The 11,382-nt window shown below is 36.5% G+C and overlaps 2 protein-coding genes across 2 annotated transcripts; one reads left to right on the top strand and one right to left on the bottom strand.

Moving 5' to 3' along the window:
• The first annotated feature begins 722 nt into the window (after nt 1-722).
• Nucleotides 723-6,691, top strand: LOC102582818 (malate dehydrogenase [NADP], chloroplastic). Its single transcript, XM_006361650.2, has 14 exons — nt 723-1,060; nt 1,627-1,720; nt 2,098-2,184; nt 2,836-2,920; nt 3,522-3,703; nt 4,398-4,468; nt 4,549-4,639; nt 4,944-5,018; nt 5,363-5,464; nt 5,638-5,760; nt 5,974-6,042; nt 6,133-6,201; nt 6,314-6,367; nt 6,451-6,691. The coding sequence occupies exons 1-14, from the start codon at nt 900-902 to the stop codon at nt 6,502-6,504; spliced, it is 1,317 nt and encodes a 438-aa protein (XP_006361712.1). The 5' UTR covers nt 723-899; the 3' UTR covers nt 6,505-6,691.
• Nucleotides 6,692-6,823: 132 nt separating this feature from the next.
• Nucleotides 6,824-11,111, bottom strand: LOC102582253 (NAC domain-containing protein 53-like). Its single transcript, XM_006361648.2, has 6 exons — nt 10,760-11,111; nt 9,361-9,641; nt 8,817-9,005; nt 7,953-8,426; nt 7,757-7,865; nt 6,824-7,619 (listed from the first exon to the last, which is right to left on the bottom strand). The coding sequence occupies exons 1-6, from the start codon at nt 10,926-10,928 to the stop codon at nt 7,210-7,212; spliced, it is 1,632 nt and encodes a 543-aa protein (XP_006361710.1). The 5' UTR covers nt 10,929-11,111; the 3' UTR covers nt 6,824-7,209.
• Nucleotides 11,112-11,382: the final 271 nt, after the last annotated feature.

The following is an 11,382-nucleotide window of genomic DNA, read 5'->3' as shown; positions in this document are numbered from 1 at the left end:
TAATGTCATTATAAAGAAGTTTGACTATATTAAATTCCGAATCAAATAACTCAAATTGTAGGAAGTATACTAATATTTCAAACACATAAAGTTCAAATCATGTATCTTTCTCCCTATGTCCTAATTTACGTGACACAATTATAATTTTAAGAGTCAATCAAGTTTTTCTTTGATCGAAATTTCTTTCTATACATTTTTAAATATTTTAAATTGTTAATCGCCGTGGGCTATAATACTTTTTAGGAATAAAGCACAAATACCCCCTAGACTATGACCGAAATCTCAGAGACATATTTTAACTAAACTAAGGTCCTATTACCCGCGAACTCATTTTTTTTGTAATTTTATACACCTTTTGGCTTACGTGACACACTCTGTGACTCCAGTTGAGATGCGTGGGAGATATTTGGATGCCACGTAAACCAAAAAGGTGTACAGAATTACAAAAAAAATGAGTTCGAGGGTAATAGGACCTTAGTTTAATTAAAGTGTGTATCTGAAATTTCAGTGATAGTCTAGGGAATACTTGTGCCTTATCCCTACTTTTTATATAATTTCAAAATATACAAATTTCTTTTTGGAATTTTTTTTTTTTAACTTTTTACACTATCAAAATTTATGAGCTTGAATCTCGAAATTTCAATCGGAACATAAGAGGGACTAATAGACAAGTAATATAAAGCCAAGGTAAATGGATAAGGATATTATTTGACAAGTGTCATACACTATGGCCTTGTACTAATATTTCAAAATCAACACTTTGATCCAAAATATTGTCTCTCCAAAACCACAAACTCCATTTTCTGCTTCTTCTTGAAAATAAGAAAAAAATCTCACCTTTTTTGCTCAATTCACTTGTGATTTGTACACTTTTAGTTGTTTTTTTAATCTCTGCTGCAATGGCAGTAGCAGAGTTTATTCCTTCTTCTTCATTGACTAAAAAAGCCAGTTTTTATTCATCACAACTTTCTTATGTGTCAACTAAGATCTCTCATCAACGTCGATTAAGCTTTAAGCCTTTATCGAGAACTTCTCAAATATGTTGCTCTGTTACTTCTAAGTATGCTGTTTACTTTCTCTGTCTCAATTTATATGACTGTACTCTTCATTTTACTATGTCTCGAAAAGAATGTCATGTTTTTTCTCAATTAGAAATAACTAAACTTTAAACTTCTCGTTTTACGTGCAATTGTCTATGATTTGTTTGTTTTTTAATTCTTAAACTTCGTGTCCAGTCAAATCGCGACATGAATTGGGATGAGGGAGTGTAAAATTTGCCTTGAAATTGTGTTTTTTCGATTTTAATGATCTGATTGATGTCTGTTACTTTCTAAGTATGTTGTTACTTTCTTGATTTATGTTACTTTCTCTGTCTCAATTTATATGTTGTACTTTCATTTTACTTTGTGTCTCGAAAAGAATGTCATGTTTTCTTAATTAGAAATAACTAAACTTTGAACTTCTAGTTTTACGCACAAATGTCTATGATTTGTTTATATTTCTTTCTTAAACTTCGTGTCCAGTCAAATCACGACATGAATTGGGATGACAGTGTAAAATTTGCTTTGCAATTGTGTTTTTCGATTTTAATGGTCTGATTTATGTTCATCTTGATTGATGTTGCAGGGAAGCTCAAGCGCCGACTGTAGTGCAGACTGATGATCCAAAGAAGAAATCAGAGTGCTATGGAGTTTTCTGTCTTACTTATGATCTCAAGGCTGTAAGTTCTTACATAGATACACTGAATTTGATATATTATGAGATTGTTAAGTCGAAAGGCGGAGCTAGGATTTTGAATTTATGAGTTATAGATTATAAATTATTGATCACTTTCACTTAGATACCCTCATGTAATCAATCTAAAGCATATGGTTCAATGGGGTTTGAAATTAATATTATAGTAACAAATTTCTTGAGTACATTTCAATTTTTTTTTATTTTTTTTTTAAACCCTCCCTAAGAGCTCCCACCCCTTTTGCTCCCTTGGTGACTCGAACTCGCAACCTTCGGGTTGGAAGTGAGGGGTGCTTACCATCCGAGCAACTCCCTCTCGTCGTACATTTCAATTAATCACTCTTTTTTACTTTCGGTTACCAGGAAGAAGAGATGTCTTCGTGGAAGAAAATGATAACTGTTTCTGTGTCTGGTGCTGCTGGGATGATTGCTAATCATCTTCTTTTCAAAGTAAGAAGACATTCACAATTTTATCGTAATTTAGAAACATTCATGGAAACAAAATATGGATAGTACTATTTGTGTAAGCAGTTATTAAGTCATGTTTCCTGATTATGAGAGTCTACAGGATCTATCATAATGTTGTAACTACCCCCATACACCAGCATATCTGCAAAATGTGACCGCTCTATTCGGTTCCTCTCTTGAAGAATTACATATGTTATGGTCTGGCCCTCGAAAGACAATGCTTCTACTGAATGATATTATAGCATGAAGCAATTATTTGACAACTGTTATCGAGCATTATGGTCAAAAACACTCCTGAAGTATCATTTTTTTTGCGAGTTTCCCACCCCATCTATCAGTTGTTCCTTTTTCCTACCTGAACTATTACTATCTAAGTATTAAAATTCACCTCAACTATCAAATGTAGCCTTTTCCTACCTGAACGTTGGTGATAGTTGAGTTGTGTTTTAATACATAGATAGTGATAGTTCAGGGAAGAAAAGGGAACGTACAATGATGGTTTGGGTATGAAACTCACGAAAAACGATAGTTCAAGTGTGTTTTTGACCATTAACTCTTGCGTTTTGCTTGTTCTTTTAACCAGTTCATCATAGGTGAAACTGAAAAGTTACATCATTTGTTTTGATATCTCAGCTTGCATCTGGTGAGGTTTTTGGGCCAGATCAACCTATTGCACTAAGGTTATTGGGGTCTGAGCGGTCAATCCAAGCACTTGAAGGTATGTCCCCGTTTTCTATCGACCTTAGTCTCTCTTCTGAATCTTTGTCTCTCTATGTATGTAAGGTTCTAGTCCATGTCAATAAGACCTTATTAGCTTATCTTTCTTTAACCGGTGACTTTACTTGTTCGTTGCTTAGGAGCTATGTTGCATGGATTTTCCAAACAATGGCATCGCACCTGTGTTGTATCTACAGCTACCTCAGCTTCTGTCAATGAAATTGAATTGTAACTTTTTACTACAAAGATCATTGATCATTTGATCAAATAGAAATCTAGTTAGATTACATTGTTGACAATATAAATTATTTTTCAACAACAAAAAAAAGTACTCCTATGTACCTCCCAATCCTAAAATTTATGTGATATCGAATTCGACCTCTAGATTTGCACCTATACCCAAGCAACATAGCCTTGGATACATACACATGTCTGTGGTCTGCCATTAGTTGTTAATGACCTTTGTAATGTTCTGATTCTGGACTTGCTGTCACTTATATTCATAGTCGTTATCAAGTCTCGTTTGATTATTTTCATCCCTGCTTTGATTTGATTTACTTGAGTCAAGGGTCTATTATATATAATTACCTGTTTATATGCAGGAGTTGCTATGGAACTAGAGGACTCTTTGTATCCTTTGCTTAGGGAGGTGAATATAGGTATTGATCCCTATGAGGTGTTCCAAGATGCAGAATGGGCACTTCTCATTGGTGCAAAGCCTCGAGGCCCCGGTATGGAACGAGCTGGCTTATTGGATATAAACGGTCAAATCTTCGCTGAACAGGTTTCTTCTTCTTGTTCTCCTAAGATATAGAGTTTTTGGGAAAATGACAAAATTTAGTCCTTTATGGTTGGAGGTTGGTCTAAATTAGCAGCTTTAGTCCTTCATGTTTGAAAAGAACTGAGCAGTGTTGGCTTTCGTTAGGTTTGAAACACATGATGATCGTTACATTTATTCAAATTGGCTCCTGAGAAGCACATGAATCGTTTATACTGTTAAAAGACAACAAGACGAAGTTCTTCCGATTCATTTCCCCCAATTTACTTGGTTTTGTTTTAGTTGTCTGCTTTCAGTGCTGTCTAGTATATTTTTACTGCTGGCCTGGTTTTTCTTAAGGTACAAATCGAGGAAATGAGTATTAAACCTCCGTCCTGATTGTTTCTTCAGTTTAAACAGCTCACGTGCTTCTCACGAGTCAATCCTGCGAAATATAACTACCATCATATGACTAAAATCTCAAACATAACAACAACGACAACATACTCAATATAGTTCCATAAGTGGAGTTTAAGGAGGGTAGGACGTATGCAGACCTTACCCCTACCTTTGTGATGGTAAAGAAGTCGTTTCCAATACACCCTCGACTCAAACATAAGCGAATATTTTTTATCATTTTCTCTAAAGTTCAATGGTCTTTGAGGGCCAAAATGATAAAAAAATTGAATCACATTTTGCGTTGTTTGTCAAATGATTACAGGGGAAAGCTCTCAATGCCGTTGCATCGCGAAATGTCAAAGTGATAGTTGTGGGAAACCCTTGCAATACCAAGTAATGAACTGTCTCATCTGTTCTTTCCTGTTTTCATTCTGTTAATTTGCTAATATATCTTTTTTCTGTTCCTTTTCAAGTGCATTGATTTGTTTGAAAAATGCTCCAAATATACCAGCAAAGAACTTCCACGCCTTGACGAGGTTAGATGAAAATAGAGCCAAATGCCAGGTATATAACAGTAAAATCTCTCTTTCCATGATTCATTTCGCGTGTGGTCGTTTAACTTATCCAACATAACAGTAAAGTCACAAAATAAAAAATCATGACTTTATTGCTATGGTAGGCTATGTTACTTGGACTCTCCAAAAATGTTGTCGCGCATGTCTCAGATCCTTCGAAAGGGCACTACTTTAGGATCTGACATGCACCGGTCGACATTTTTAAAGAGTTCAAGCAATATAGATATGAAATTAACCGCCCTCTTTTCATGATGAACAAAGAAGTTATTAAGACATCTCATGGTTTTGTGCAGCTAGCTCTAAAAGCTGGAGTCTTTTATGACAAAGTATCTAATGTTACCATTTGGGGCAATCACTCAACCACTCAGGTAATTATGTTTCATCGGCCGGAGATTGGACTGTTGGTTTATTTATGTGGACTTGGGCAATCCTCCACACGTGAGCTAGCTTTTGGAGTTGAGTTAGGCTCAAGTGTCATATCCTTATATGGTATCAGAGCTAGGTCTCTCCCTGTTTGGGCTCCCGATCCATGCTCGAACGTGAAGGGGGTGTTAGACTGAGTTAGAGCCCCATATTGATTGGGGAATGGATGGGTGGTCTGCTTATATGGACTCGGGCAAATCCTTCCCTTATGACCTAGCTTTCAGGGTTAAGTTAGGCTCAAGTGTCGTATTTACATTACTAACATCATGGTTAATCTATTTGCTATCAGGTTCCGGACTTTTTAAATGCTAAAATTAATGGATTGCCAGTCAAAGAGGTGATCAAAGACACTAAATGGTTAGAGGAAGAGTTCACTGTAAAAGTCCAAAAGGTAAAAATATCAATTTCAATGTTGTTTTTTGGCAAGCACACGTACTACGAGCTCAACTGAGAAGGTACCAGGAGGCGTATATATCCCCGCCACCGGGCATCCTTTTCGGATACCGCACCTGTTGCACCAACTCAACCATCAATTACAATATCGTAACTAAGTTAATTTTGCAGAGAGGTGGTGTACTTATTCAGAAATGGGGAAGATCTTCAGCTGCATCAACTGCTGTGTCGATAGTCGATGCAATAAGGTCTCTTGTCACTCCTACACCTGAAGGAGATTGGTTTTCTACTGGAGTAAGTTTCATCTAACTCTTTGTTCTATAAGAAATGAGCTTAATTAGAGGCACAACCATGATTTGACGTTTATCTGTTCTGAATTTGCTATCGAACTCATAGACCAACTCATTTGAAGCGCGAACCATGGAATTAAATGTCTTTTATATCCACTTACCTGTCGATGTTTGTTTTCAGAATCTCTTCTTGTATAATTTTGCTACAAATGTGTAGGTATATACAAATGGAAATCCTTATGGGATAGCAGAGGATATAGTTTTCAGTATGCCTTGTAGATCAAAAGTAAGTTTTTTTCTCCCTAAATTTGTATTTTATCTGATCGAATACCAAGTATATAACTATCATGAGCTCGAAAATACTTATCGTTTACAGGGAGATGGTGATTATGAACTCGTAAAAGAAGTAATATTTGATGATTACCTTTGGAACCGTATAAAAAAGGTACTCAATCTCTCTCTTGTTTCGGATTTTAGATGAGATGATCACATAACTAAACATAAGGTTGAAAGGGCGTGTTGAGACATAATAACACTACGTTACTAAAACTTTGCAGTCAGAAGATGAGTTGCTCGCGGAGAAAAGATGTGTTGCCCATCTTACAGGAGAGGTGAATTTTTTTACAGCAATGAGATTGTTTCTTCTTGGTCTCGGAATGGACTAAAAGTCGGGTTTTTTTTCTCCGTTTTGTAGGGTATCGCGGTCTGTGATCTGCCCGGAGATACGATGCTTCCCGGAGAGATGTGAAACCAGGAAACCATTTTGCAGAATGTATTATTACAAATTATGTTTAAGAACTTGCATAGATAAAGGATAATGCAAGTGTTGTTTGTAATTTGTGTACCATTGATAAATCAGTCTTACAAGGGAGATAATAAATGAGACACAAGCATCAGTATTTATTCTAATCGAGTCGATTCCATGATTATAAGTTCATTCCGTACTAGAGTGGTCCAGAATATGGTTATATACATCAGACTCCTATGTACAATCAAATATAGCAGGACCACTTATGGCTACTTATAGAAGAATTAAGACTAGAAATTTGAAGAAAAAAATATAGTAGTGGACGTAAAGTCGAATGACTCAATGATTTCAGTTAGTCCAACACAACAACATACCCAATATAATCTCACGAGTGAGTGAGGTCCAAGGAGGGTAGAATGTAGCAGGCCTTTTCCCTTCATGCTTTCCAAATAAAACCTCAAAAACAGCTATAAATAATATATTCAAAGCTTTCAAGGCCGGAATCTTATTATGATCCAATCAGAGACTGCAACACTGTACTTTTATATAACTTAACCACCCAAAAAAGGCTAAAAAAGGAGGGGGGGACTATTCTTCTACAGATGCAGTATCAAAGTTTTAATTGAGATGCAATAATAGACCAGAGTATGTATGATAACATTCACCTTGAGCTTTGGTGATCAAGTTTCCTATAGTGCTGAAACCTTAACTGGCACAGATTGTGGTTCCAATTCTGAGGCTCATCAAAAGCATTAGGAACGAAAAAAATAGATAACAGAACCAGCCTCTGGAAATCGTCGAAGTAGTCTTTCCTGGATGAATGCTATGAAATGAATCCATGGAAGAGTCATCACTACTACTCCGTGACAGGCCAAGAGATAGGATAATGTTGTAATACACATGTTTTCCCAATGGCCATCTTGTCCCATTGCCACCAGCAGACATGTCTCTAATTCGAATTAAATCAGCAGTGACCTGAACTGGACTAGCTGACCGAGACAATGAGTTCAGACGGAGAATTGCATCTTTTGTAGGAAACTCTGAAGCAAATGCTGGAGGAGCATGAATATTGCCCAACATCTGGCTTGCCTGCTTCATAAATGGAAGTTGATAATCTGCAATATTGAAAAGCAAATAACAAATATTAAGGGAAAAGAAGCCCGATTTCCAGAAAAGTTAAGACTAATACTGGTGCAAAGCCAAATAACAAAATATCCAATCGCTAAAAAAGTCAAAATAGTCTCATCATTACCTGATCCAAATTTAGTTGGTACCAGTTTGGAGGACGCTGCAAAACCATTCTTATCTTCACCAAACCCTTCATTGGGCGCAATAGGTTGCTGAGTTACCTCGCCAACGTCCTGTTACATAATAGAAAACATAATATGTAAGCCTCAGCATAACCACTAGGACAGCTAAGAGAGAGTGAAGCTGGAAAATAAAGTTACCTTCTCAGGCAGCAGTGCTTGATCAGAAATTTGATCATCATTTCCAAAGAAAACTGAAGGATCAAAACTCATATTCTGGAAGTCATCATTTGCATCAAAGTAAGTAAGGTATTCCTCAAACATGTCGAAACCAGAGCTGTCAACCTGAACGGGATTTGAAAGATCATTAGCTTCGAGGAAAGCTTCATCGTTAAATTGGAGATCATCAGTCCCATTTACAATTGGTTCATTAAGCAAGTAATCCCCATCTTCAGAGTTCATGTTCTTGCTTGATTCACCAATATATTCATGATTGACTTGCTCAGCATTAAAATTCTGTTGCACAGCTAGATCAATTGGTTTAAGCTCGTCAGGTTGCTGCAGCCAATTTTGAGCATCAGAGGAGTTATTTGTCTCCTCCGTACTTCCATTTTCACCAAAAGAATAATCCAATGGAAGGGAAGCACCAGCCACAGCTTTGTCGGTCCCAAGAATCTGGGTGCAAGAGAAGAATTACCAGAAATCAGAACATATAGGTTAAACCTTCATTGTAGGATTCGACAAAATTCACCAGGATTATGTTTCAAACAAGGACTGTACACCTTGTCAAATAAGAGATACAACTAAATTGGACATGTCCAAAATGTCCGTTTTTAGAGTAACAGTCACCTGTTGGTCGCAATGACAAGCTACAACCCATTACTAACATATAGCGATACAGCAAAGTGAGGGTCAGCTTCTATCATATTATAATACTTACAAAGACTATGTAAAATGTCAATCCAAAACAGTTTATGCAGTTCATGAGAAAGAGAACAGGCTTTCCGCATCACCCAAACATGCATAAAACATAAGGAAAAATAACATATTCATCTGTGACAATACCTGGTCAAGTTCATTTGCATCTAAATAAATATCATCACCAAATACAAAATCCTCAGCAGTCTCATCCTTCGGAAGAACTTGTAACTCATCATCCTCCCATTCCTCCTCTATAAAAGGTGCCCCATACTGTTCCCCATTCTTCGGCCCTGCACCACTCTTCTGGAAGACTCTGCATAAAACAAATGCATCCTTTTCGCCAAAAAAGGAAAAAGAGAAGAAAATAAGAGAAGGTGATGAAACTATGTAAACAAATTACAGGAAATACGCCCCCAAGAGAGGAAAAACGGCAACGACCCCACAAGCACTCCCAAACAAGGGCAAAGGGAGTAGAAAGAAAATTTGCATTCACTCTGTCCATCTGACTACTTACCTTCAGCATTTTTCTATTTCCCTCCAGAAGCAGCTTTGAGGGAACTGGATAAGGATGTGAGATGCTTATAAATTTTACACAAATTGAAAAAAAAGTCACTATCCGCCAAAGACAAACATGATTATATACAATCTTTATAAAAATATAGAAAAAAAAATAAGAACCATCAGGTACCTGAGGAATTCCAGCGTTATCTAACGCCTCATCAATCAGTCTGTACTCATGCATCACCCAATTAGTTCTCTGACCCTTTGGAGCACGACCATTGTGATAAACTAGAGTCTTCTTCATCCCAACAACCTGAGATTTATTACGATGGACAGCCCTATCCTTTCCGGTTGTCTTCCAGTAGCCTTTTTCTGTCGCTCGGTTGGTCCTTGCTCCATTACCGTACTTCTTATCAAGAACACTAAAGAAGTACCACTCCAAATCTCTTGTCTTCAGCCTTGACATGCCTAAGGAACCATAACATTACACTAAGCTTACAATATAACTCACAGGTATCTGACAATCAACTCAACCAATACAATTTTTACTGAATGGAAAGAAGCTCTAAGCTTTGGTTTTAAAACTTTCAGGGAAGTAACATAAGAGAACTATGATAAAATAGCTACTGCAGTCAGAATATATATAGACACACGATTGCACAATGCAGTTCTGGATGAAGAATTGAAGTATACTGTGACCCAAATGGAACAAAAGGAAAAATATATTCTTTTTAATCAGGAAAGCAAAAAAGTTACTACAATTAACAAGTAGAACAAGTCATCACAACAAACCACGTTCACCACACATCTAGTCCAAGTTCCAATATGATTTCAATTAATCCTCAGAGAAAAAAGGAGGATATAACAACTTACAAAATTCTTTCTTTTATATAGACATGGTGTAAGGGCCATTCTTTTGAGCCAAAGGTCCATCAGAAACTCTCTTATCTCCTACAAACCACACACCACATACCCACATGTGGTGTTATACCACGTAGGTGTTGGTGGTGGTGTACGGGTGTACAGGCCACGGTTACCTGCTGCTACCTCCGACACAATAAACCATGTTCACCAATATGATTTCAATTAATCCCCAAGAAAAAGGGAGGATACAACAACTTACAAAAATCCTTTCTTTATACAACCATGGTATCCGGGCCACTCTCTAGACCTTCTTTTGAGCTGAAGGTCCATCAAAAACAGCCTCCCTATCTCATACAAACCATCCTCCCCAAAGTTCACTTGTGGAATCACACAAGTATGTCGGTGGTGGTGGTGGTGTACAGGCCACCTTACTCAACAAATTACACCGAATACCTCACATACACACCGACACAGCTAACTCTGTTCACCAAAGCTCAAGTTCAAACAACTTACAAAATTCTTAGCAACTAACCAACAAATTTGGGGAAAACCAAACCCCTAAATTCTTAATCCTTCCCTCTACTAACCAACCCATTAACATTACATAATCTCAAAATCCATAGATCTATACATAAACAATCAATTAACCCAAAAAGCAACTAAAAAAACAAAAACTTTCCATCAATCATGAGCTATAAAAACTTAAATTAAAAGAGACTAACCAGGAAGATCCCAAGGTTCAACCTTGTAAATATCGATCTCCGATATAAGATCAGACTTAAACGTCCTTCCATAGATTTTCCGGCGGAGATAGTATCTAACCAATTCTTCATCCGTCGGATGAAATCTGAACCCCGGCGCCAACAATTTCGATGATCCTCTCGATTCCATCAACCACACTAAAAAAAATTCAAAAAATTCACAAAAAATAATTAAAATTATCTAGACCTTATTCTAAACACAGAGAAAAAGAAAATTGAGATTAGGATTTAGGAATTTGGGGTATGTGAGATTTAGGGTTTAATGGACTTGGAAAAAAGCCATTTTTGAACTGTAACGAAAATTTTGATGACTTTTTAATTTAAAGGAAGACGATTAGTATATTGATGACGTCAATATTTTGGTGACCCCTTTGACAAGTTTTTGAGGAAAATAAAATAAGATATTTTTTTATTTTCTAAGGATAAGATGTATAGACACAAAAAATTAGATGTGGAGAAAAAAATGAGAAGGGCAACAAAAGTATATAAAAATAATACTTATCTTACAAATATTTTTAAACAATATATTACAATAATAATATATTCAGTTAAATTTTATCAAGCAAATTTTATTTATGTCGAGG

This window comes from Solanum tuberosum, unplaced genomic scaffold (genome assembly GCF_000226075.1).
Source record: "Solanum tuberosum cultivar DM 1-3 516 R44 unplaced genomic scaffold, SolTub_3.0 scf00365, whole genome shotgun sequence".
NCBI classification, from domain to species: Eukaryota; Viridiplantae; Streptophyta; class Magnoliopsida; order Solanales; family Solanaceae; genus Solanum; species Solanum tuberosum.
Note: the sequence above shows the minus strand (reverse complement) of the source record. Positions and strands in the feature narration are given on the sequence as shown.